The 26,510-nt window shown below is 40.3% G+C and overlaps 3 protein-coding genes across 3 annotated transcripts in view; 1 reads left to right on the top strand and 2 right to left on the bottom strand.

Annotated features, from left to right (window-relative positions):
- bco2l (beta-carotene 15, 15-dioxygenase 2, like) overlaps positions 1-11,783 on the bottom strand; it is a 34,153-nt gene extending 22,370 nt beyond the window's left edge. The window contains 1 exon segment of the mRNA XM_063897187.1: positions 11,754-11,783. The gene's annotated coding sequence lies outside the window, so the exon portion shown is untranslated.
- Positions 11,784-12,790: 1,007 nt separating this feature from the next.
- Positions 12,791-20,083, top strand: fam219ab (family with sequence similarity 219 member Ab). The gene is made up of 6 exons (XM_063896588.1): positions 12,791-13,048; positions 14,042-14,141; positions 15,409-15,514; positions 16,550-16,630; positions 16,928-16,982; positions 18,372-20,083. Exons 1-6 carry the CDS (start codon positions 12,971-12,973, stop codon positions 18,528-18,530), a joined length of 579 nt encoding a protein of 192 aa, XP_063752658.1. The 5' UTR covers positions 12,791-12,970; the 3' UTR covers positions 18,531-20,083.
- A 1,860-nt stretch (positions 20,084-21,943) lies between these two features.
- Positions 21,944-26,269, bottom strand: klf9 (Kruppel like factor 9). Its single transcript, XM_063896587.1, has 2 exons — positions 25,427-26,269; positions 21,944-23,870 (listed from the first exon to the last, which is right to left on the bottom strand). Exons 1-2 carry the CDS (start codon positions 25,809-25,811, stop codon positions 23,590-23,592), a joined length of 666 nt encoding a protein of 221 aa, XP_063752657.1. The 5' UTR covers positions 25,812-26,269; the 3' UTR covers positions 21,944-23,589.
- Between the last annotated feature and the right edge of the window lie 241 nt (positions 26,270-26,510).

Genomic DNA, 26,510 nt, shown 5'->3' with positions numbered 1-26,510 from the left:
AACTCATACAGAACAAGCATGGTCCATCTATGATACAGTATGTCAAATAGCACCGCTGCATATTGGATGAGTAGAGTGAATGATGTTATGTTATGAAATCTCTCCCTGTGAAATATGAATCTAATATCCCAGCTTGAAACTGACCAGGTTTGTCCGTATGCCCTTTGAATAGAAGGGCTTTATGAAAACCATCATACTGGGGAGTCTATCTTCCCTCATGATAATAGCGCTCTGAAAATGAGAAAAGGCTACGGCAAGGTTGAGATTAACACTTCTGTCATTTTCTGTTCCTTCTGTGATGAGAAATTAAATTGCCTCTTGTTTCTTTCTTTAGTTTTTTCTCTTTTTCCTCATTTGAAAGATGTTCACGCAGATACACACCCTGATAAGTTTTGACAGGGTAATGGAGGTGTGCGAGCATCTTCATTGACATGAGAGGCAGTGTTCAGACATGACACTTCCTGCAAGAGGAAGTAATAATTAATGTGTGTGCGAGTGTGTAAGATCAGGCAGAGGGAGAGACAGAGAGTCAGTGTTTGTCCGTGTTTCTCTCGAGCTATATCTGAGTGCATTTCTCTGATATGATGAATCACTCTTCTGAAGAAGCTTTCTCTGGAGTATCAGCCTGTGATCAGAGATAACTCTCCTATCCAGGCTTTCAAGAAGTGCTGCTCCCTGACTAATTCAGTCTGATTTCGATGACAAATGAAGGTATGCCAGGATATTGCCTATCTACATTTGAAGTGGATACTTAAAAATAAACCTGTACATTTGTTTTTACTAGCACTTTGTTTTGTTCCAGTGAACAGTAATGATGATGCAACACTGCATGAATATGGGAGAGGAGCAATTCATCAAAATGGAATAAAATAACAACGTTAAAATTTAATTACGTGTTTCCTTAAATCGTTCAATCATGGTGCTTAAATGAGGATATATGAACTGATGGTGTTATAAGTCATATGACTGCAATAACTGATGCTTTTATGATGACTTATTAATACATATTTCACACGTTGAGATCTCTTATTGTATGCATTTAATTTAGCTACTAACATCTGTCAATTATTGCATCATTTGTCAGTCCCTATATTTAATTCAAACTTCTTGAAGTATTGCTAATATGTCCAACAGTTAAACCCTTTGAGCCGCTGCTCTCTCCGTCCCCCTGGAAGACTTTTTTCTAAAAGCCATGGGTGAAAAATGAAGCCTCAAAAGAATGCTTTGTCCCTGCCTGAACTTTTTGGGTCATGGTGCCCCACTCCCAACACACACTCTCACACTCACACAAAGACAGAGAGACAGGGAGACAGAGAGCCTTGCAGAGCCCCCCAGGGACACCCCGCTTTTGTGCTGCATACCAATGAGGACAAGAGGAGGCAACAAGTTTTTTTAAGTTTGTGCAGCTGCTATTCAGAACCGTGCAACTTTTTTCAAGTTTACTAGGCGGGGGAGGGGGGGATGTGTAAGACTACATACATATGATGCTTGAAATTAATCATTCTGCACGATCATTTCACAACTAGCCATGTCTCTCTGAAGTCTTATTAGCCTATTACAAGTATGCAAAGCATCCTGTCTCTTATTTCCAAGTTTAAAAGTCATATTTTACTTTACTTATGCTTGTTTGTTGCAAATCATCCTGTACAAAAGTGTTGGGACGGTGGGATGTTCTCAAAGTTGTGCGATAGGAAAAGCCCTTGATGGGATGTTCAAGCTTTTTTGTATAAATAGCTCAGTAGTAACGGACCCAGAGGAGACAGAGGGAGGGAGGTAAGGGGGGAGGGGCTGGGGGATGATGAGCAGCCACTCTGACAGCAACATCTCCGCTCTGTCGCGCTGCGCCTGTCAGCAGCCACTGGGAACCGTCCAGGACTCTCTAGAATTCATGGGTGCTGACCGCCCTGTTCCTGCTGTCCAGCCATATTGTCAAACGCTCGGGCAGTTTGGTGACCTACTTCGCAGAAAAAGTTCCCGTCTCACAAACAATTGAGTGAGGATCGCTGAAACATTTTATCTTGACGCCTTTTGCGGCTGAAGCGCGCGTAAAAACAAGAGGACACTGAAGTACAAACGCATGGATACCGGACACCAGAGGGGAGAATTAGGTAGGCTGGTGTATCAAATGTTAGTGTGCTTTGACTGAAGTGACCATGCAAGTAGGCTACAAACAACAAACTACATATTAAAGTATACACAAATGACTTTTGTTTAGTTGTTCATAAGTTTATGGCAACACAAACACATTTTAAAAAGATACAGTATATGTTGGAGCTATTGGATGTTTGTGTAGGCTACTGGAAACAGAAGCCTATACTCCCAATTTCCTTTAATTGTAAAGACCATTTAAAGTGCTTTGAAGATTTGCATTTGTCTATTTAATCATTTTGTATAATATCCGCAAATCACAGGGCACTGCTGTTTACCTTTTAAGAAAAGTAAATGCCTGATTATGCTCTCCTATTTGGCTTAGTAGATTCATGTCATAAAAAGTGTCAACACTGTTGATTCACCAGCCTCACAGGGAAGTTGTTGGCAATGCAGCTGTTGTTGACACATGAGTTAGGGAGAAAGGGGTGCTGTTCAATCTCAATCTGATCATCCACTGCAATCTGATGCATGATGCACAAATATTTGCCTGTTTTCCATGTGGTAACTGCAGGAGGCACATGATTGTGAGGGTAGTTGTATATTGCACACAGTGTTCGTTGCATGTCGGCTATATTTGCATGCGTTTACATAAGATTGTTTGCATCTGCACACAAAAGGCCTCTTATGTCTGTCAATGGCATCATTCACAAACACACGCATCCAAGCACAAGCTCGCATTCATGATGCATTTTGCTTCTGCATGACACCAGTATCAACCTCAACCTTAAGTGCTTCCTGCTACAGCCACACAACTCAGACACACAATGCAACAGGGGGACTGTAGCTATCTGTGTATTGATTATGGCATCAGGTAGTGTGTGCATGCGTGTGTTTATGCATGTTCGGGTGGTGGGTCACTCATGTGCGGTTGATCTTTGGACCTTTTAATCTACCAAAACAAACTGTTACTCTATCACACTTATGAAACAGTTAACTGACATGCTGACACATTATTTTACGAAGGCTGTTTTGTGTGTTTGACTTTTTATGCACACAAACATTCACTAAATACGTTTTATCTCGCAAGAGCTGTGAAAGATAAAATATGTGAAAATCCCAGTACTCTGAGGAAAGGAAAGCGATCCTCTTTGGCAGTAATAGTAGCACACTACCACATTTCTTTCCTCCACTGAAACAGAGCTATCTTGCATTCAGAGGAAATGTATTTATCTTGCAAATGAGAACAAATGATGCTCGTAAGTAACAAAACATGTGGCACAATCGTCTACTCTGGGGAGCATGGGTTGTAAAAATGTGCTATAATTAGGGATAATTGGTGCAACATACATCTTTTTCTTGTTGCTATATGCACCTCTGCCAATTTTCTCTCTCGCTAACACACACATTTCCCCCCTTTACATCCATCTGTGAGCTTCTATCCTGCACACTCCTTTCTTTTCATCTAACTGGAATTGTAAACTCATCCACACTAAATGTAGTGTCACCTGACTTCAGCCGGAAACGTTTGGGATGTTTTGGAAATATTCTGCAGTGCAGTCAGGGCAGTTTTATTGACAGTAATCACAGTTGGTGATTATGAGGGTTCATTCCCCCACAGCGATGCCACCAGCATCTCGAGAGGGACCCATCTGGTACAAACAGAAAGCGACTTTATGCGCTCAAATGCATCACTGCCACCAACTCTGACTTGAAGCTATCCATCTTTGTTTGACTGAGTCATAAAATAGCTATAAAGGGAAGGATAAATAAGAAATTTGTTCTCAATAGCAAGCTTGGACCGTCGCAGCGTTGCCCTCAGTAGGAGAGAGGAGGAAATATGGTCTCATTATAGAAATGTTTTAGAGAGAAGCAAAGAGACGAGCTCTACTTTTTATCTGCTAGACTTTATGAGGGAAAATATTCACACTGATGCTTCTCTACCTCACTGTCAATCTCTCACACACACACACACACACACACACACACACACACACACACACACACACACACACACACACACACACACACACACACACACACACACACACACACACACACACACACACACACACACACACCAGTGACCCATTTAATATCTGCCCAATAAACTGCCAACTACATTCCCACACGTTCCTCCCGAAAACAAATTACTGCAGAACTCATCCAAAATAATTCAGCGAGAAAAAAGTGGGTACTCGCACCTTCTTTATCAGTGTAATAACTTCATCGCTCTCTGCCTGTGTATAGGAAGCAAGAAGAAGAAATAATCTTTCAACACAGCGCCGCGGCCCAAAGGCGCTTTTTTGTCCTTCAATACTTTTCCATCATCCGCAGATTATAATACAGAACAATGTCACGAGAATTATGATTTCTCTGAACCCCTCTGACATTTTTCCGTGCACATTACACGAGACGATGTGATAACGCTCCCTTGTGTAGCTTTATTAAAAAAAACGTTGTAATGCTCTCATTGCCCCTTTAAGTAATCTTGAGAGTAAGACCCATCTGCAGACACGGGATATATCTGTCCCGTATGCAGCGTCTGCAAGTGTAAAGCCACTTTGTCAGGGAGTAAGTAATCTTCACAAAGCTGACCTCATAGTAGACTTAGCATGGTGCTTGACAGGCAGGAGTAGGTCAAGTATGCTCAAGTGTGTGTGTGTGCGTGTGTGCAAGGATTAGGCGTGTGTGCAGGTGGAGGTTAAATAAACTCATGTGATCCATTTCCTTTCTTTTCAGGTACATTCTGTGGAGGTAAAATGCCCAAACTGGCCCTAGATGCCGACCTCCGATCCAGCTCAGGTATGATCATAATGAGTCTGGAGACTACAGTCCAATCAACCATGGAGCAGGATCTGAGGACGGGCCTGTCCGTGTGGGCCATTATAGCCATCGTTTGTAACTCTGTGGTGGGCGTCCTTATCCTCATCCTCTTCGGGATCATCTACAAGGCCTGCAAGGTGCCTTCACACCAAGAGAAAGTGCTAGTTTTCACAGCGATGCCGGAGAACAAGAAGAAGAAGGAGAAGGCTGAACAGAAGAACCTGCTGACAGAAGCCTGATCACGACAGACACGGACTTGAGATGTTATTCAACTTTGTCAGCTTAGTTGAGTCCACAAGTTGAGCTGAGGATAAGCAGGACTCTTTATTTCTCTTCTCCAACCTAGCCATGTTCACATTTCTCCACCATCAGCCCCTGTTGTACAGCATTCAGCAGAGTGTAGAGTGAGCTAACTGCATTAGGAGTTGCAGCAAGGCCAACAACAACAACAACAACAGCAAGCAGGCCCAATCCTCTTATCTCTGCGGTGCGTTGCTGGGACTGTCCATCTGTCAGTCTGTTTGCTCTGCTGCTCTACACAGGCAGACCATGATATCCTCCTCTACTCCATCCATTCTCATTCCTCCATACGACACCGCTGAGAGGATGTGGCGGAGGAACTGCAAAGACACCATGTATTGTAACATGAGAGTTTGGAGCGATGACATCGGTTTACGGTCATGATAGCATGTTGGAGTCTCAACACAGCTCAGTGTTTGCCAGCTGCAACACTACTGACGTCAACAACAGAGCTGCCAGAAGCCTGGAAGAGTCAGGAAGGAGAGAGATGCTGCTGGGAAAGTGAGCATGAGTTACAACCAGGCGGAGAGGGAGACAGATGGAGATAAAGGACAGATATTTGGTGGGGATGATAAACTGCTGGGGAAAAATCGGAGAGGGGATGCTTTGATGTTGTTGTTTACAGAGAGGCAGCCCGAGGCTCCTTTTTGACAGTCTCCGTATTTGACACACACGCTTCCACCGATCCGACTCCCATGAGATTAAAAGCAGCAGCAAAAAATTTTACTTGTGTCCCAGTGTGCCTCTCTTTCATTTTGTTAGCTCCTCTAAAAGTTAAATAAGAGATTTATTCGCAGCCTTCCCCAGAAATGACAGACTGACTTAACACTCACTGTCAGGAGTGAATATCGCAGTTATTGGAGGGAATGTACTGCGGCTAACACGTTTACTGTGTGATGTCAATATTGTCAGAAGGCTAGGAAATGTGACAAGCCAGTAATAAATGTTTGTGCTCATCATCAGAATAACAAGGGCTGCATTTCTCTTCCTGCGCTTCTCTTGTGTAGCAGATACAAGGATGATTCACTAAAGGGCTCTTCACAGAAATGTTCGTTATAAGGAAATCTAATATCAGGAATCGTTAACGTGTGATTTGATGTGTGATTTGATTATACTTCTGTGCACATAATTGATGGACAGTCATTTGTGCTGAAGTGACTCATTTGGTATAAGATAAATCTTTAAAATCACAATTAAGTTGCAGCTTTGGTGAGCATTTCCTTTCATATCAATGTACATTTAGTACTTTTTTTGCACAAAATTACAACTTTGAAGGAAGAATTTCGGACTTTGGAAACATGCAGTGGTGATTTGTCAATACATTTGATATCTTAATGGATAAATTATCAATCAAAAACGACTTTACAGAATACCTGGTGTTGAAAATAAGAATATATGTTGCCGCCCATCAAAGGAGCAGATATGTTTCATTTTGTAATTGCCATTGTGCTCTACTGTTTGCCTGGTGCTACTGATGAGTTTATTTTTTACTAACACAATAAACTAATTTAATATTTTTTATAACCGTGTACTCCACAATCAATGTTTGCTTCCACCCTTTGTGTATTAAGTTAATGGCCCTTCAAATGATTTAAACATGGGGAAATAGTGACTCTTAACAGCGCCCCACATCCTGTTAAACAACAGCAACCAAAACCTTATCCAGTAACTACAACACACCATAATAATATTTGGACACGACTTTGGACATTTAGTACTTAAATTGTACTAAATGCAACTTTGAGGTACTCGTACTTGAGTATTTCTATTTATGGTGTACTTCCTTATTGTATTTCTACTTCATTACATTTTATTAGGATTTATTTGACAGCTATGCTGCCCTACAAGGGGAAACCATAGTAACAATGCACACACTGGCTTGTGAGCAGTGGCTCAGTCAGTAGGGGCTTGGACTGGGAATCGTAGGGTCGCCGGTTCAAGTCCCCGAACAGACTTGAAAAATGGAAAGTGGACTGCTACTTGGAGAGGTCCCAGTTCACCTCCTAGGCCCTGCTGTGGTGCCCTTGAGCAAGGCACCGGACACCTCCAATCCCCCCTCCCCATTGCTCCCCGGGCGCTGCACGATAGCTGCCCACTGCTCCTAGTACTAGGATGGGTTAAATGCAGAGGACTAATTTCACTGTGTGTGCTCTGCTGTGTGCATGTGTGTGACTAATAAAGAGGGTTTCATCCTCCGATTCTATCTATCTATCTATCTTATGTACAAAAGTGGTGGAGCACTACTCATACAGTCCTTTTCAGCATCAAATGACCAATTATTTGACTTATGACTTATCCCTAAATGCACTAAATCAGAGTACCTGCACTTTGCTTTAGATCAGATGAAACCGCTCATTTATTGTCTCAGGTCCCGAGTAACTTTTTCATTATTTTCTTCATTAATTTAGATTTTTTTATCCAATTTATGAGCCGATAATTAGAGGCAAAGAGTTCCTAGTCAAGAACACATTAATTATAGCACTGAGGCATCTTTCCTAACATTAGAAAATGTTTGTTACCTTTAGTAACTGTCGAACTAACTAGCCACCTAATTGTTTTCATGCATGGATGTTCATTTTCATACCCGACTTTGATTTTATTTGGTCTAATCTATTTGTTTTCATCACATTTTCAAACAAAAAGTTACTTGTTTGTTGTTGCCAGTTTTTAATTTAGCCTAATTTAAAATGTAAATGTGCCCTGAGGCTCCAGCGGTCGCCATCTTTGATATAAAAAGGTTACAAACAGCAGCTTGAAATTAAACAAACAATGTCATTATTGTTATCTCAGTCTATTTATAGGTTACTTTATATATTGAAACGGATCTAAATACCTCTATTATCACTTCACAAAAGGGGTTTTCTCACTATTTAAATTAGGTCCCATAGGTCAACCTCTTAACAACATCACAGATAACATGATGAGATAGGGTAGTTGTTATTTGTTTGGAAACACGTATGAGTAAAACAGTGGTTTACAGCAGACAGATGGTTGGAGGTTTTCGGTGGACTTCTGATTTGAAAGTGATCATCAGAACAGCGGCTCTACATCTGCCTCGTGTTCATCTGCTTCACTTCTATTCATCTGACTGCCAGGTCTTCTCTCACGCTCTTTGGCTGTCTTCCTCTTGTTTGTTCCTCTATTCCCATGTAACCGCTGCCAGACCCATGCACGCTGCCCAGAGCAGATCAAGTGATCTACTCCACAGTGAGCTGATGTGAAGGTTAGTTTGTGTTCTCACACTCAGCTTGAACCGCTGCACTGTTTTTCATATCAGTCCTTCTACTCATAACACTGTTTATAAGCCAGTGAAAGAGAACATCTCCTGTCCATCACGCTTACATTGATCCCTTTATCTCAAGAGTTCATGGTCAAACATGACAACTGAACAGTCCCTCAATTATACCTGGGGACGCATTAACGTGTCCCTAAGTTCAACTCTGTGTTACATAATGATCAGGACAAATAATACAGACAAATAGATATATGAAAAGCAGGTAATCTGCAGCTCCATCTGCACGGTTGGAGGGGTTGCATAACCCACGCAATTTCCATGGGATCAAATGTAAATCCACATTTTGGACACCACATGCTCAAAGTTAAGTGGGATATTCCAACTACTGGAATCCCATGAAATCTATAATTTAATGTAGTGTGATATAAATATCTGTTGCTCAGAGTTTGACTGTAGGTACACACATGTATGGTGTATAGTGACAGTACAGTTGCTCAAGGGGACTGCAAAGATCTTCATGTGTGTCTTAGTATCATATGAATAACTAACGAAAACATTTGAATCCCTCACTCATTCTTAATCCAATCTTCATAAAAGGCTCCTTAATGACTCACAATTGCACGCAGACTCACAGTCATTAAATTGATTTTGACAACAGCTCAGCTCTGATATCAAAATCAGTATAATTTCGTCAGTGTGAATGTTTATTCCGTCAACAGAGGTCTAATCACTGCACGTAACAAGCTGAAATTGTGATCGTAATAGGAAAAGCATCAGTATGCATGACAATTAAGAAAATTAATTTGGATTTTTTATATTATTTCCACTAACTTGCACCAGAAGCCTCTCACATTTCCCAAAGTATGAGAAGCTGACCTCCAGGTTTGCTGCTGGAGTCATATCTAATCCATATGCACGGCCAGAAGTACGCACCTCAAACTGTTTTCATTTAGAAGACTGAAACACGATGACCTACTTGACCCTGCTCTCACCTCATTGTCATTCATCCCCCAGCCAGCCTCTGTACCTCCTCTCCTGTGGAACTAGACTGCCACCTGCTGGATACATGGCTCATGTGTTCGGCCTCCAGCTGTAACCAGCTGGCTGCAGCAGAGGCTGATTTGCTTCCCCATTATTGTGCAGCAGAGCATGCTATTGCTGCTCTCTGCTGGTATTTCCAGGTAAGGACAATGTGCAGTCAGACGTGTCTGTGACTTTCATGAGTCACCATCAAGAATATTCTTTCAGCAGGCCATCATTAGCCAGTGGATGTGTAATTACTCTTCAGAAAGTTTAATAAATATGGTCATTTTATTGTTGGATTTAAAGGTTTGTTTTAAATTCAAGAGCACATTGTCATAAAATAATATGTAATCTAAAATAGTTAGTCTTATTATTTCATAATCAATTTAAATATATAAAGTAAAAACAAGGTGGAAACCTCTTCAGGGAAATATGTGCCGAATAATGCAATCGCCTGGCAAAAAAACCCAGTCTGTAATGATGTTGTTTTTTTAATAAGACCTACAGAGAAGTGCCAAATCAACTCTGGTGTCTTGTCAGGCAGTACTATAATTCAGAGTTAAAAAATAAATATTCATTATTGGAGTGTAAAAGGATCATTATCAAAAGCAATAGTCCTGCATTCAGATTCCTATGACCTGGTTATCAGTAAAAAAAACACATTAAAGTATAACAAGTATTCATTATGCAGCAAAGTAGCCCCTGTCGGTAGGATTTAAGAGTTAGTGATGTATAAATTTGTACAAAAAATATTAAATGATTGTAGTTTCTGAGAGATGAAGCTAACTCAAAGTATGTTGTATCGTGAGCACAATGCTTTATATTTTATAAGCTGATCATAACGTATTTAAGCTGACTTAAATATGCAAAGTAACAAGTAATTATAGCTGTCAAAATAATGAAAGGGAATAAAAAGCAGTATATATTAGCATACAGTAATTAATACAGAGCCAATTATTGTACTTTTTACTCAACTTGTCCTAAAATTCAGTTAATTTGCACTGTGAGTATCTAAAGCCACATTTGAATTATCACATGGTGTTCTGTAAAATATATATTACATCTATTTTCACATTTTGTGAAAATAGATGTAAGATAAATGCACTAGATATAAATTTACAATATTTTACTCAAATGGAGTAAAAGTGAAGTGTACTCAGAGCGTCATAGAGTAGAAGTAGTACTTGGTCACCACCGTTCATAGAAAACAGGTTGCTAATGTTTTTCCCCAACTAAGCAATCGTAAATGTTAAGCAGAAAAAACAAAATAAATCCGCCTCAGTTTTCTTCTGTAATTTGAAATAAATTCAGGGCATTAAACTGGATGATAACAAACCAGAGGTTATATAATCAGTTCCCCATTACAGTTATTACTGCTGCTTTTTGTTAGACATGTTTTGGACCTTTTCAACTCATTTCTGGCGCTATAATTAATTGGTTCCAAGCTGTTCGTATGACTGAGGGATTTATTCTATTTTAATTAAAATTCCTGGATGGAGACAATTGTTAATTGACTTTCTGAATGATGGGTTGTTAAGCGCTCTGCTTCTGGTCTTTCTAGTATTTCTGTAATGAATAAATGTCTTGTGTGTTTACTAGTCTGCGAGGTTTCAGCAGGAGGTAAAATTAAAAACTGCATTTCATTCCAAGGCTGCAAGAACTGAGTCACAGACCTTTACTTTAAGATGTCACTGTTACTCTGAGGAGCAAATGAAAAAGAAAAGGTATAGGAAAAACAAGAACAAGTTGCCTCACATAAAACAAAGTCATATGTACGCTGCTAAAGGGATTGCCTTTCATAAGATCTTAACATGAAATGAATCTTTTACCAGTGGGGGAATAATTAAGCAAATACATTGAAATGAAAGTACAAATACTCTGTCACAAGTAAAAGCCATGCATTTTAAATGTTACTTAATTAAGTTAAAGTTTTAAAGCAATAGCATCAGACATATATAAGCTGCTTAAAGTATCAAAAGTCAAATTGCCTGTACTTCAATAAGAGGACATTTACCACCACAACTGCTTTGTCGTTGCAGGCGATTTGTGCAAATAAACACAAGTCATAACAAAAGGGAAGCTGCTCACTGTGCGACCATTGAGCCTCCAGACAGATACACCAAACATTCCCTAATCCCTTCATTTCTCACTTAAAAGTGAAACAACCCTCGAAATGTTCACTCTTTACTTCCCCTGTAGTAACGCAACCATAGGTGTACACTTCACACTGCTTTCTTTTAGTTCTTAGACAAACCTTTGAACACGCATCATATTGACTTACATGTTTGGAAGAGTGTGGCAGGTTTCCTCCTGCGAGTTAGTTTGGCAACACAGAGGCGGATCATTTCCCTAAATAATGTAATCTCGCGTAACTTCAAGATCACGTGAGATCCGTAATTACTGTTTTTATTCATAATGATTGACGTGTGTGGGAAAAAACCCTGTAATCTCTGAATGAAACGGTTTAATGAAATATAATTAGTTTACCTATTCTTAATTGTATATGTGGTAGTTTAGACACTGTCAATGCTATTTTCTTTAAAGTTGGATAAGTTGTATTTCCTCATGTAAAACAGGTGGGAGGGGCTTCTTGTTTAAAAGGGGCTGCCTATCAGTCATGTTTTTTTTACTGAGCAGGTAAAACATATTACTACTATAACACCTCCAAATTGTACCTTGATTATATTGGTATTATTTTTGTGATAATTTGGGCACAATTTTGTACCTATATATATATTATATACTCACCTTTGAAGACAGGTAAATAATCAAGTCTGCATAATTTTTTACACTACTTCTGTTCTTATTATTTAAAGGTTTTTCTTTTGTTGATTTTAAGATGGATATAAACCCTTAAAAATGCAGAATAATCCATATGTAAATAATATGTACTATTGTATTGGATATGATTATTGATCCATGAATGTAATATCACTTAAATGTAACTTGTGAATTTCCCACACATTTCCACTCTTATATCAACTCAACTTATTATAATAATAACTGAATAATAATAACAAATAAATAAAAAGAACTGTTTATTTGTTAACATAGTATTTGTTTTCATAGAAAAACATTAGCCTTTTAACTTTGATTACATTTATATATTGAATTAATAAAGTACAAGATTTGCCTCTGACATTAAGAGGAGAAGTAAAGTATCTTGAACTTGTATTAAAGTTCATAAAAATCTTCACCACTGTTTATCCACGTGTTGGACTATCACTTATTTTGCTTGGGACACAATAGTAGTACACCGTCAACGGCCCCTTCTGGGTCCCTCTACCCCAGCTTGGAATCCCTTACCCGGAAGTGGGTGTTGGAGTCACCGTCACACCACCGTCGACACACTGCCTGCTGGGATGAGGCTCGCCACCGGAGAACTACAGAGATTTGTACAAATCTGAGATCGCTCACACTCTCGTCGATAACTCGTCGAAACCACCCGATACAAACACACCGTTTCCAGAGGAAGGAGGACAGAGGCGCGCTGCCAACATGATGGAAGAAATAGATAGATTTCAGGTGCCCAGTGCCGTGCAGGAGGCGGAGATGCAGGCGGAGATGCAGCCGCTGGTAAAATAGATCTCAATTAGAGAAAATCAACTAGTGTTTTTTTGTTGTTGTTGTTGTTGTCACTGTTATTTTGGTATGTCTAGTGTTTGAGGCCTTCCATTCATCATGTTATGCTCCGGGATCCCGACAGATCCATCACCTGCTGTCATGCGTAATATCCTGGTGTACCATTTTCGGCCACAGTAATTTCCCATAATGAAAGTGTAATTAGTCACAGGGTAATAGATTTTAATCATGGAGGTATGTTTTCGTTTTCTGTGTGTATCGCCAGCAGCGCCCGGTCTGCTGCGTAGTGAGCAGCCTCGGTCATGTCTGGGAAAACATCCCATCCCACCGCCGCTGCTGCTGCTACATCCCCAGCATCCATGCAGCAAGTTGCTCGGGATAAACGCCACTAGTGTTGCCTTAACGTGATTAGTGAACGGCTTCTAATCTCAAACATGTGCATGTATGTTCCGTCAAATCAGAATGAATTGATACAATAAATCAGTGAATGTGATTTAGCGGTAGGCTCCGTGGCCTGTAGCGGGGCCCTGGGTTACTACAGCCTGCAGGGCGGCCTCTTCTGCCGCAAGAAAGCCAGACTAGACCCCGAGGTAGTCTGACCTCATGTCTCCAGGCGTTTGTACACATCCATTCATCTCTTGTGCGTCATATAGCCACTAATAGATGAGGTGTTTCCCCTTACGCCCTCCAAAGGATTCTGGAGCAACCTCACCAGATCAAGAATCACCCAGCTTTAGCTTTCACTTTAGATGTTTTCATCATTTCAGTCTTTATCACTCCGAGGTAGCTTGGACAAAACCTAGGTTGCCTATAAAGGTGAACATTATGTTGCCAAGTAGTTTAAATATTTCAGAAACATGTTGTATCTATTTATGAACTGTTTCATTCACTTTGTCTGTGGCACGTTGTATTGTGCATAACAACCAGGTATACATTATTCATTAATGCCTCAGTAATGCACATTTCTGCTCATCTTTGTGTCTCCAGGACCCGGCCTCGTCCACGGCCTCAGAGGCGGACTCCGACACCCGAGAGGTGGAACCTGTCACCATCAACTACAAGCCCTCGCCCCTGCAGAGGAAGATAGGTGAGAAAGATCTGTATGGTATTTTTTTAGGCCTTTTGTCTGCCTGTAATCTTCCTGTAATCATCTGTGTATTTAAAGACCTGGAAAGACTATCCTCCTCTTATGTCCAGATGTGTCATCATCTCCAGGCAAGAAACAGATTGTGTTACAGCATTTCATTTCCTCGGGCGATGGAATCTGAACAGTGAAGAACGTTTTTCAGAGAACTTTCCTATAACAAAGCTGTGTGGTCATATCGTGTTGTTTAATCATCCTTGTTATGCTGCTGGAATATAATCAAGAAGTTGAACTTATTGCTGCAACTTCAATCCATTTCATTGTCTAATTTGATATCTGCTGTTTGATATCCATGGCAGCAATGTTTGCCACTCTGGTTTGTTTTACTTTTGGGAGTTTTAGCCTTTTAAGAAAAGCTACACTCCTTAAAGGCTTATTTCAGCACCTTGGACAGAGTCCAGTATTGAGCAGCAGCACCTCTTTCTTATTGTTCTCATACTGTAGTGTTTTCTTAGCCAAAGACTCAAAGAAACAAGTACATTAGGAAGAATTTCATGAAAATGGTTGTTTTATTCTACATCTAACCTGCATGTTTTGAGTAAGAGCATTTTCTTTCATACTGTTCTGCTCAACACTCATCATTTTTCCTGTTGATTAAATACAATCTGAACATAATCCCTTATTGATGCATGCTTATTTAACTAGAGATGGAAAAGGCTGTTATATGCATTTAATGGACTGTTAAAACTCCTTTCTGTCTGACACAATATATTTTAAATACAACATCGTCTAGTGTCATTCATGTATTTTTCTTTGCTCCCCGATGGCTCAGACTACACTGATAGTATTGGTTTAGTTATCACTCATCTGTGACAATCAAAACAGGGAGAAATGGGAGGCAAGAGCATGTTGTTTCTGAATGTATTGACTTATTCCCTTTGGCTTTTGGATCATAATATATTACCAAACTTAACTGCACCTTCAGCCCCGACAGCAATGATTCCGCCTGCAAACAGACACTGAAAATGCCTCGATGCCACATCTTCTACTGTGCTGCAAAGCCTAGTGATGTTAGCATGTTTAGAATGAAATTATATGAGAGTTAAGAACAAACTCAACCTATTTCTAATGCCTGATCATCACCGCTATTGAAGAACTTTACTCAAATTGAACTGAATTATGAAGAGACCTACCCACAGTTTGCGGTGGAATTGCAACAGAAAGTTGAGAAGTGATTGTGTGTGTGTTCCTGTGTGTGTTTCTTGTGCAGAGAAACAGAGAGAGCTGGCTAGGAAGGGCTCATTGAAGAACGGCACGGCTGTAGGAAGTCCAGTGAACCAGCAGCCAAAGAAGAACAATGTCATGGCCCGGACACGGTAAGAAGTGAGCGATGTGGTCTCGGTTTAGCGGAGAAAATTAGAGGCTGGCTGGTGTCTCTCTGAGCGATTACAGTCATTAAAACGTCTTTAGTTTAAAGTGATGAACTCGATATAAGTCCTGAGTGGGATGTAGCACTTAAATACAGTCCACACCTGTGCTAGATGTGAGTGAACAAATGCTATAGTATTGCATGTTTTGAGCAACAACTTATAAAGCCTCAAAACAATACAACCTTAAATCAAATATATTTAACTTATTGCATTTGTTTACATACAGTATCACAAACATTATACTGTTTAGCTTACTGTACCTCACAGAGTGCTGTATTTAAATTAGATGTTTGCAAGGGACTCTCTTTGTGTTGAAGCCATAATTACCAAGATTGGGCCCAAAACATGAATCGATGTCAAGAAAAGTTTGAAGCTACTGATGAGTACATGCAGGAATTGTGGTTATTTTATAATAAGTAAGCTATTTTTAGTCGATGACAATTGTACACTCTTTCATTTTATATTAACAGTGCATTTTATCTTCTCATATTGTGCAAATACATCTTGAATATACAAAAAACCTAAATGAGTAAGGACAAAAGCAGCCATTTCACAAAGTGGTGCAGACATGTCGTCCCCAGTGCTACGCATGTGTAACATCAGCTACACGTGTTCATGGGCTTTGACAAGAGGGATCTCATCCTCATGTCCATTATTTCTGTCTGCCAGTGAGGCTGGCAAGAGTATAGTTTTATTGATTCTGCGTTTGTAAGATGTTCGAGTTACAAATGAGACGTCTTTCATGCTTCACTTGTTCCTGTAGTTCTGCCGCGGGGTCGCCTCCAGGCAATCCTTTCTTTCCTTTTAGCCGCTCAGCCAGTCTTACTCACTTATTCCTGTTAGTGAATTTATTTTCCTTCTTCCATCTCTTCCTCTGTTCTTCCTCTCATACTCTTCTACACCCGTTTACTACTCCTCTGATAATCATTTCTGCCATCTCTTTCCATGCTCTCATTCTCTTAACTTTTCCCATCTGTGCAGGTTGGTAGTGCCCAATAAAGGCTACTCCTCTTTAGACCAGAGCCCAGATGAGAAGCCCTTGGTGGCCCTAGACACAGACAGGTAACACACACACACACACACACACACACACACGGATCAACCTTTTCAGTTTAATTGCGCAATACTGAACATATCGTCTCAGACATGTTTTTTATAGTATTTATTTATTGTAATTTATTCTATTCTACATTTCTTACTGGATTTTTGAATGTGCTTTTATTTATAATTTAGTTTTCTCTTACTGTTTTTATTTAATTCATCATACACAAAAGCAAATTCATTGTACGTGAAAAATGACTGGGGAAAGAAACAGATTTTGCTTAATCTTAAACACATTAACCTCTTTCTTTGTTTCAGTGATGATGATTTTGACATGTCTAGATACTCATCGTCGGGATACTCCTCTGCTGAGGTAAGAAATGTGATATAGCAAAAATCGGCTCACATTTGCTCATTCATTCAGCCCCCCCCCCCCCCCATCGTCTCGCCTTTTCCCCTCCATTTCCCATAAATGTCAAGAGGCCAGAGAGCCCGGCTTTTATGCGTCAGTCCCAACAAAAACCCATTTATATCCATCCTGCTCATCCATTATAATTCTGTGTGGCCCCCGAGCTACCGAGCGTCATTACACTGCATGAAACACAATGCTGGAAATAAATGTAATGTCATCTCTGGGTGTCTCCCTTGAACATCATATTTTCACCGCTGCTGCCAATTTGAATGCAAATCACAGACATCATTTATTGCCCAGAGGAATCCTCGTTTCCATCAATTCTCTGTCTCTGACGTGAGCTTGTTTGATTTAATGTATTCAAGCCAACAAGTGCAGGTTGTCAATTCACCCTGCCAACAGCATGATTGACCTGTAGTTAACAAAGAAGGGAATTGCAATTATTATCTAGTAAAGTATACAGGGTTATCAAGAGTAGTCTAGACATGTATTACATATAAAGGTAAATGCAAGGATATCAAATGAAGACATTGCTTCTGTTTTGTGTGCAAACAAAAGCATTGTTTTGCCTTTAAAAAATCCCAGCAGGACAGTAGTCATCCCATTTATGACAAAGCTCCAAGTGATGAACATTACAGCCATCTGTGAACATGCCCTAACCCAGTTTGCCATGGTTACCACTGTAAATGTTACTCAGTCACGAGCTTGAAAAAGCCATGAGATTTTAAGTCGGTAAAAAGATCAATTTTCCTTGATACACCTCTGAGTTTTATGGATTAGACAAACAATATATAACATGTAGGTAAGTGAGTTTGACAGGTGTTGTTAGACAGTCAACTCTGGATACAGCAAGGCTAGTCGTTGTGCTAAGCTAAGCTAGCTAGCAGCTACCTGTAGATTCATATTTAGTATATGCTACAAACATGAAATTAGTATCAATCATCAAAAATAATAATTAATATTCCCCAAAATGTCAAACTATGTTTCACAAAGTTTCATTTTTTTGTAGCTAATCGGCTAGCTGTTCAAACAAACTACCAGATTTGGGACTCCAGAGCTCATACTCATTTTAAATTGACACTTTCCATCCATTATTGACCGCTCTAACTCTTTTATATGTTCTTGCAAAATGTAACAAACATGGAAGCAGATAATCAGCACCAAAAATGTTGTTGATCATTTTAATTTTGCACAACTAAATGTCTGATCCTATAAGGTAGGAGTCTGGTTCAAGAGATCTAAACACCACTAACAGATACAATATGATGGACTGATTCACATACTGATGACTTACTTTAGTGTATAATCAGTTGTTAAGTTGTGTCCTCTCTCCGTCCTCCCATTCTCCAGCAAATCAATCAGGATCTGAACATCCAGCTGCTGAAAGATGGTTACCGCCTAGACGAGATCCCGGACGACGAGGACCTGGATCTGATCCCGCCCAAATCAGTCAACCCCACCTGCATGTGCTGCCAGGCCACCTCCTCCACCACCTGTCAAATACAGTAACCCCCCTCCCCCCCTGACCTTCTAACCCCTCCCCCTTTCACACAATATAACCCCCAATCTTCATCTGCTGTGAGTTTACTTCGCCTCCACAGTGGTGACAGTGAAGTATTGGTAGCGTATTGTAATGACAGTTAAGTGCTATGATGACAATGAGGAGTAATCCGATTAACATATAGAGTATTTGGTTTAACGTGTAGGAGAAGGAAGACGGATGAAAATATTCAATGTGTATTTAAGTAGAAGTGGTGGTTTCCTCCTATGGCAGGACGTGTTCGAGAGCCCTTCTCCTGATGAACATGATGTAACACACTAATATTAGTGGACAGAAGGTCAATTGATGCTGTAAAGAGTAATCCATTTCCCTGAAGAATAACAACCATCATAACTGATGACTCAACGGCTTCTTTCTGGGTTGCACCTTTGCATTTTTGTAGTTTTTTTAATTTAGTTTTTATTTAATGCTTAAGACTGATGATACGTTTGATTGTATTTGTTGACATGGAGATGTTTTAGGAGTGTGGAATCCCTGAATAGAGGATATCTAGTACCATATTCATTGAACTGTACAGGGTTGTTATGTAGCACAGGCCCGGTGGCTGCACTCATTCACTCCACCCTCAACACTTATTGGCTGGATATGTTTCATATCTTCAACGCAGAGTAAAGGGATGAACCTGTGAACATGAATAGCTTAGGAACACATTGCATGAAAAGCACTGGACTGAATACATAAGTGGGAAATGAAAAGGAAGTAGCTGGTTGCACATTTGATTTCTGCCCTATTTTGATTGTGCAACCACTTGACTGGTTTTGTTTGAATTTGCACATTTTTTCTTTTGTTGGGCTCATATCTGTGTACTCTTTCCTGCATAGCAGTGACAGTGTCTTATCTGAAATGAACTGTGTCAAAAGGGAGAGATTACATATCGCTGCACGACCCTCTAACACATGATGCTCAAACCTTTTACCAAGGCCAAAGGAACGTCGGGTGACCTTAAGATAGATTTCCTCGCACACGATGTTGTGTTACCCCCCATAATATATGTTTTTCTCCATCACTGGACACTTTGTTCCCATATCTGTTTAAAAGAAACAAGGATTCTGAAGCGAGCACACAGACATATGCATGTAAACTGACATACAATGCCAACATAATGAGTGAGATGGCATCTATGTGTCTCTTTTGATTGATTTTTGGAAATTGTTTATTAATTGCATCATCTAGGACCATTGAGTTGGAGCAGTTATGTTCTTCATTTATGACTCCCTCCCTCCCTGCCTCCTAAATTGATCATTTGCAATTAGAGTATGCCTTAAGTACCGAGAAGTTTTAAAAGACGTGTGTATTAATTGCCATTGGATCATTTGGTTTGTTTGAAGAGCATTTGCTGTTTATGAAGTTTTTCTTAATAGACACGGGTGATGATTGTTTTTCTTTGGTTTCATTTTTTAAATTTTTCTTGTAATGTAAACACTACCATTACAGTATTTAACAATGTTATTGTTATGTGCGGTGTATGACAACAATAAATAAACACAAAGCTAATGGAGTACTCCCGTTTCTACCTAACTCTTTCTTTGTTACACCTTATTTACACACAGTGGTACAAAGATACCAATCGTCATCAACTTTATTTATAAAGCCCTTTAAAAACCGCCGCAGCTGAAACAAAGTCCTGCAAATGGATGAGAACACGTAGCACAAAACACAATAACAATATCAAAACAACAAGACCAATGAAACAAAAACAGAAGCAGAGTCTCATGCTGGGTTAAAAGCCAAGGAATAGAAATGGGTTTTAAGACGAGTTTTCAAAATGGGCAGTGAAGGGGCTTGTCTAATATGCAATGGGAGGTCATTCCACAGATTAGGACCGGCAGCAGAAAAGGCTCTATCCCCTCTGAGCTTCCGTTTAGGCCTTGGTACCTCCAGGAGCAGCTGATCAGCTGACCTGAGGCACCGGGCAGGAGTGTAAGGATGGAGCAGCTCAGAGAGGTAAGACGGGGCAAGAGCCTTTAAAGATTTAAAAACAAATAAAAGAATCTTAAAATGGACTCTAAAATGTACAGGCAGCCAGTGGAGGGAGGCTAAAATGAGAGTAATGTGTTCCCTTTTACGTGTTCCAGTTAGGAGGCGAGCGGCATCATTTGGGACTAACTGGAGACGTGCAAGGGAGGACTGGCTAACTCCAAGATGAAGTGCATTACAGTAATCCAGTCGAGATGTAATAAAGGCGTGGATTACTGTTTCAAAGTGCTTATGTGCAAGAAAGGGTTTCACCTTTGCCAGCTGCCTAAGATTAAAAAAACCTGGACTTCAATATTGCACCAATTTGCCGGTCCAGTTTAAAATCACTGTCCATCTTAAAACCCAAGTTTGTGACTGTTGGCTTCCTGTAGTGCTCTAAGGGGCCCAAGTCAACAGGAGGGGGTTCACAAGAGCCACTGGGACCGAACACCATCACTTCTGTTTTGTTTTCATTACATTTTAAGAAGTTCATGGACATCCAGGCTTTAATGTCTTCAAGACATAACAGAAGTGGTTTCAGGGAGAAAGCATCCTTCTTCTTCAGTGGCTCATAGATCTGGCTTTCATCAGCGTAACAATGAAAAGAGATACCATGCTTTCTCAGGATTGAACCCAGGGGCAGCAGGTACAATGAGAAAAGCAGGGGCCCTAAAACTGAACCCTGTGGAACCCCATATGACAGCGGAGCAGTGCGGGACTCAGAACCACCAAGGCTTATGCACATGGTTCTGTCTGCCAGATAGGACTTGAACCAGTCCAGGGCGGTACCAGAAATGCCCACTAGGTGCTGCAACCCAGGCACTAAGATGTTGTAGTCCACGGTATCAAAAGCCACAGTTAAGTCCAGGAGGACAAGAATCACATGGTCTCCAGAGTCCTTTGCCAGGAGGATGTCATTAAAATGTAGATGTAGGTACAATCTGTACATGAATATTTTTGCTGCTTTGTATTTCAACCTTGATACAATTCAGAGGTAAATCGTGGACTTTTACTCCACTACATCAATTAAATACCTTGAGTTACTGCTTGCAGATTTTGAGCAATGAAATGAAATAAAATCAACACATAAATCAGACTTTAGTTCCACCTGGAGTAAAGTCATCAAAACTAGCTGCACCTTTACCAGCTTTGATAACACTTTAATGATCATTAATTATAAAACATATCAGATGTATTATTCTGAAATGGCTCAATCTGACTCTACTTTAAATATACATTTCGATGATAATACTTTTGTACTTTTACTAGAGTAACATTTTGATTGCAGGACTTTTACTTGAGTACAAGATCCGAGTACTTCCCACAGCAATAAAGAAGAGCCTCTGTTCATTTATAAAAGGTGTGAGTATAGTGTGTGTTGTGGGACAGAAAAAATGAGCAACTGTTTAGAAAGAAAAATAATTTTAATGTTAAAACCTTTGAGCAGTAATTATTACACAGCTATGTATTTTTGCGATAACATGGGCTCTGCGTTGACAGTCCCTGATTACAGTAGCATCAGAAGTAAAGGCGTCGACCTGAAAGGCACCAACATCTAATCACAGTTGTCATAATGCCATGAAAATAAAAACAACAGCATTGTACAAATACATGTCCTACAAGCTTTACTACACCTAACTTAACTCTATCTGGACGTTTTAATGTAGCATTTGTAAAAAGACAATCAACAATGTTTCTAGCTCCAGTAGTGGACGAAAAGGTTCTCTCACCCCGTTGGTTACGTTATAAAAGATTACCAAACAAATAGAAAAATCTATGTACCAAACAAATACATACAAACATGCTTCAGGATGGAATTCATAAACTAATAACAAAGAGCTTGCCTCAAAATGCTACGATGTAAAATAGAAATAAAAAAAGGTTTTATGACTTCCTGTTGAAATGTTGTGCTTCCATGTCTCCACAAAAAAAGGGGGGGGGGGGTAATGCATCACATTATTCCCTGATGAAATGCAGTCCAGATACAGAGTAAACAAAAGGTAGTTCAATGAACAACTGGCACGGTTGGCATTACAGACAGTCATTGATATTCCAAGTGTTTGAATATCAATATATAGAATATGAAGATTTTCCAAGATGTAGAAAATCCTCTCTGCTAAAAACAAACTCTGAAAAAAGGCACAGACCTCTTTTTTTAATACTAAATATGTATCATTATATATCATTTTCCCTTTTAAAAGGTTTAACCCTGTTGTGTTAATCCCTGCACTGTTAACATTCAAGCCTGGAAAAGCATTGCAAATGTTTTAAATGTATTTCCCTACAAGGTTTGCCTTTGTGTAAAGGTTAATTATTTGTAACTTAATCGTGATGTGACGCCCAACCCAAGAAACTGTACAAGCAAACTATACCCTACAAGTCCATAGCCCGATATATATCACTATAAAATACAAAAAACTCTGTCATCCTCTATATAATAGCTTTGTTTTATTATCCTCTAATAACACTAAACTACAGTACACTGAGTTAATCATCCATCTGAAAGTTAATCTGTTTATATATTTACATGACAATACTGCTGTACTGTACATTCATCTGGTCCTGGACTCGAGTTACTGTACGAGTATGAGTGTGTATGTACTAAAGGGCATTCCCAAAACATCTAAACCCACTTCAATATCTCAGTAATGATTTGTTTTCTTTGTGTAAATGAAGTTTGTGAGGCAGCAAAACACATGTAGTGTTAATAAAACATGAATGGTTAATAGATTACAGATCATTCCAGCGGAAAGAAACACAAATAACACAAAGTACTGATAATAAATGGCAAAGCAAATAGAAATTGACCCTGAATAATAAATACCAATTATCTCAGGAAGTAACAGGGGTCGAGTTTGAATACATAACTTATATTTCTGTTTGCTGTTGCAACATGTTACATGCATAGAAAAAGGTTTTACAGAGTGGTCTGGCTGGTGGAGCTGATTGATTGGACGGGATTAGTGTGAAGGTGCAAACATTGTGTCTGTGTGTGCTCTCTTTCTACTGCATGTACCTTCATGTATGTATGCACAGCAAGGAGAGAGTATCTCACACCCCGACAGGGCTTTGGTCTCCAGAGTCAGAGGAGGACAAGGACAGGGAGCAGCGGCGTCTCTTGGCCGCGCTGGAGCCCTGAAGCATGCTGGGATGGAAGCCTGCGTGTCGCCGGGCATGTTTGGTCAGGTGGTCGCTCCTGATGAAGCACTTGGCACACATGGGACAGTTGAATCGCTTCTCGCCCGTGTGTGTGCGGTAGTGACGCGTCAGCTCGTCTGATCTGGAGAACTTCTTGCCGCAGTCAGGCCAGGTACACTCGAAGGGCCGCTCACCTGAGGACACACACATACAGTTTAAATGACTACACTTTTAAAGACTCTCACCTGCATTTATTTCATTAAAAAAAAATCTAACTCAAAAATACTCTGTTTTGCTGATATTGACATTTTTCCTCATAATTTTGGGACCAACGGACAAAAAGTTAAATAAATAATAACAATGATGATGATAATAATAATAATCCTTACGATTTTTACTTTGAGGATAATAATACACAATGCTATTATTTTAATAATGTATACAAACATGTGATATTCATAGTAATAATAATCATAATGATTATTAATTAATAATATATAACAATATACTATTATCAATTGAATTATATGATGATGATAATATATGGTATTTATAACTTATTGTTGTTATTATTTTCTGTGTTTCCTTGACATGCTTATCCATTGTATTTTAGCCACATCAACAACTGGCTTTCTGAACCCCAATATTAAGAATTGCACAATCTTTTCCAAAAGTCTGAATGAAAGAGAAGTATTATTATATTTGATTTAATATGTCCTAATTTTCTTAAGATTAAGGTAATACTGTTACAAGGAACCTAGGGTCTCCAGGACCCCCCCCCCCCTAAAAAAAACAAGAGAAAACTTAATCGATAGGTTTTACTCAAACTAAGTAAGTTTTATTAAGATCCAATCATTTGTATTCTTAGCCATTGAAAGAGGGAGGGCAGGCAATAAATAACAAGAACACCCAGTACACAATAAATCAAGTTTGAGAGGAAGGTGGGGGGAGGGGGGAGCAGCCATACAGAGTTCGTTTCCCAAAAGGATTTTGTTTTTCTCGATTTTTTGGGAAGGCCTGAATCAACAATTCTCGGAACAATAACAAAACATATTGATTTGGATATGGTGAGTCATAAGAGCAAAAATATCAAATAAGAAAGAACTGTGGCCGCCCCCACCCCCTCCTCTCCATGTGCTCCACTGAACCACATGTCTGCCCTTGTTTACAACCTGACGGTAGGGGAGGGGGAGGCGGATGACGTATGCGGAAGTGGTGGTGCAGGGTTATCTGCGGACAAGAACATGAGGGGGCAACAGTGTCGCAGTGACCTGCATGTGGATCTGAAGCTGAGGGGTCAACATGTCGCTGTTATTACAATACATGACATGCATATAAACACAACAACAAGTTAGATAATGTAGGTAACGCACGATTCAGAACTCGGGGGACTTATTTGGATAACATCATCTGTTATTGTGGTCCAGGATGTTTCTGTATTATCATACCTGAACAATCTAGTGTGCATAACAAATATGGGCGGAGGCACGCGGTGTTCCAATATTCTGAGAGCCTCACTCCCCCGCCCAGTCAGCCTCACACTCACCCCCCCCCCACCCCTCACCCCCACCCCCCAATTCATGGGACCACCTTTCCTATAATGTGTTATTCATTTGCAGGAACATGTGGTCTTTACTGTGTCCTTTATCTTTACCATGCATCTGAAATAATGATGATATAAGTGAGTGACGCAGAGCAGTTTTGCTTTCGTCACCAGAACAACACGTTAGTTGTATGGAGCCTCACTCACCGGTGTGCACCCTGAGGTGGGCTTTGAGGTGGGACGATTTGCCATACACCTTCCCGCAGCCAGTGAAGGGACAGCAGTGTCTCTTCTCCGGACACTCCTGTCTCGCCTTCACCACCTTCTTCTTGATCCGGGACTGTTTGGGTGTAACCCGGCTGTCCCCGGCGCTCAGCCTGCAGCTCCCCCGCTCCACTTTCTCCTCCACCTCGCTGTTCCCCCCGAGACATCTGCTGTCCCCGGGACTGATGGCGTTAGGGTTGCATTTGTTCAAGTCCAATAGAATCATTGCCACCATCAGTAAAGTCCTGTTCTCCTGGTTCTCTTTGTCCTCTGTGCGCCCCTGTGGTCGGCTGGGGTCACAGTCTGCAGAAACAGCCACCTCTGACATCACCAAAAGCAGATCTGCGGGTGGAGGAGAGAAACAGTGTGTCTACAGGAGCTGTTATCCAGAAACAATCCGACAATGTTGATGACGCTGATCAGACCGCGGTCCCCAAAGGAAACATGTGGTTAAGCATCCACACGTGCCGTCTTCAATGTGACTATTCCGCAAAGGCTGCGTTTTTCGTGTTGAGGTTGCAGGGCGGATGATTAAACACCCCCACAGGAAAGATAGCCGTTTGTATGTCTCCCTCTCTCCTTCTCCCTCGAGGTTGTTTTTTTTATTTCTAATTGCCGGAACAATAAAGCACGCCGCTCTATCCGACTGAGCTGCAAGCTCTTGTGTCTGCGTTTATTCCTCCTTTCTGTGCACTCCCACACTTGCGTCAACTTGTGCTATATCTCTGTGAGCGGCACTTCCCTCAACTCCAAGAAACAATTTCGCGGAATCCCACGGTGTCATCACAAAGCGGCCCTGTGATTGGCTACGAGGAAATGTGACTCGGTTTTTGGAATTGTCCATTCATAGGAGTGAGTGAAGGTGCAGTGGACCAATCACAGGTTGGGATTGGTGAAAAGAGGGCGGGACTAGATTGATGTTGCTTTCAGGTACTTTAAAAGACTGGGGGAAATATGTAAAAAAATCCCAAATGGAATTATAATTCAATCAGTTAAGATGGTTAGTATTTTAAAATAGCAATAGGTC

This window comes from Eleginops maclovinus, chromosome 12 (assembly GCF_036324505.1).
Source record: "Eleginops maclovinus isolate JMC-PN-2008 ecotype Puerto Natales chromosome 12, JC_Emac_rtc_rv5, whole genome shotgun sequence".
Lineage (NCBI taxonomy): Eukaryota > Metazoa > Chordata > Actinopteri > Perciformes > Eleginopidae > Eleginops > Eleginops maclovinus.
Note: the sequence above shows the minus strand (reverse complement) of the source record. Positions and strands in the feature narration are given on the sequence as shown.

Coding starts and splice junctions, on each gene's coding strand:
- fam219ab (XM_063896588.1), top strand. CDS start 12,971: ATGATGGAAGAAATAGATAGATTTCAGGTGCCCAGTGCCGTGCAGGAG. Junction 13,049..14,041: donor AGGCGGAGATGCAGCCGCTG/GTAAAATAGATC, acceptor TTGTGTCTCCAG/GACCCGGCCTCGTCCACGGC. Junction 16,631..16,927: donor GTGGCCCTAGACACAGACAG/GTAACACACACA, acceptor TCTTTGTTTCAG/TGATGATGATTTTGACATGT.
- klf9 (XM_063896587.1), bottom strand. CDS start 25,811: ATGTCAGAGGTGGCTGTTTCTGCAGACTGTGACCCCAGCCGACCACAG. Junction 23,871..25,426: donor CCACCTCAGGGTGCACACCG/GTGAGTGAGGCT, acceptor GTGTGTCCTCAG/GTGAGCGGCCCTTCGAGTGT.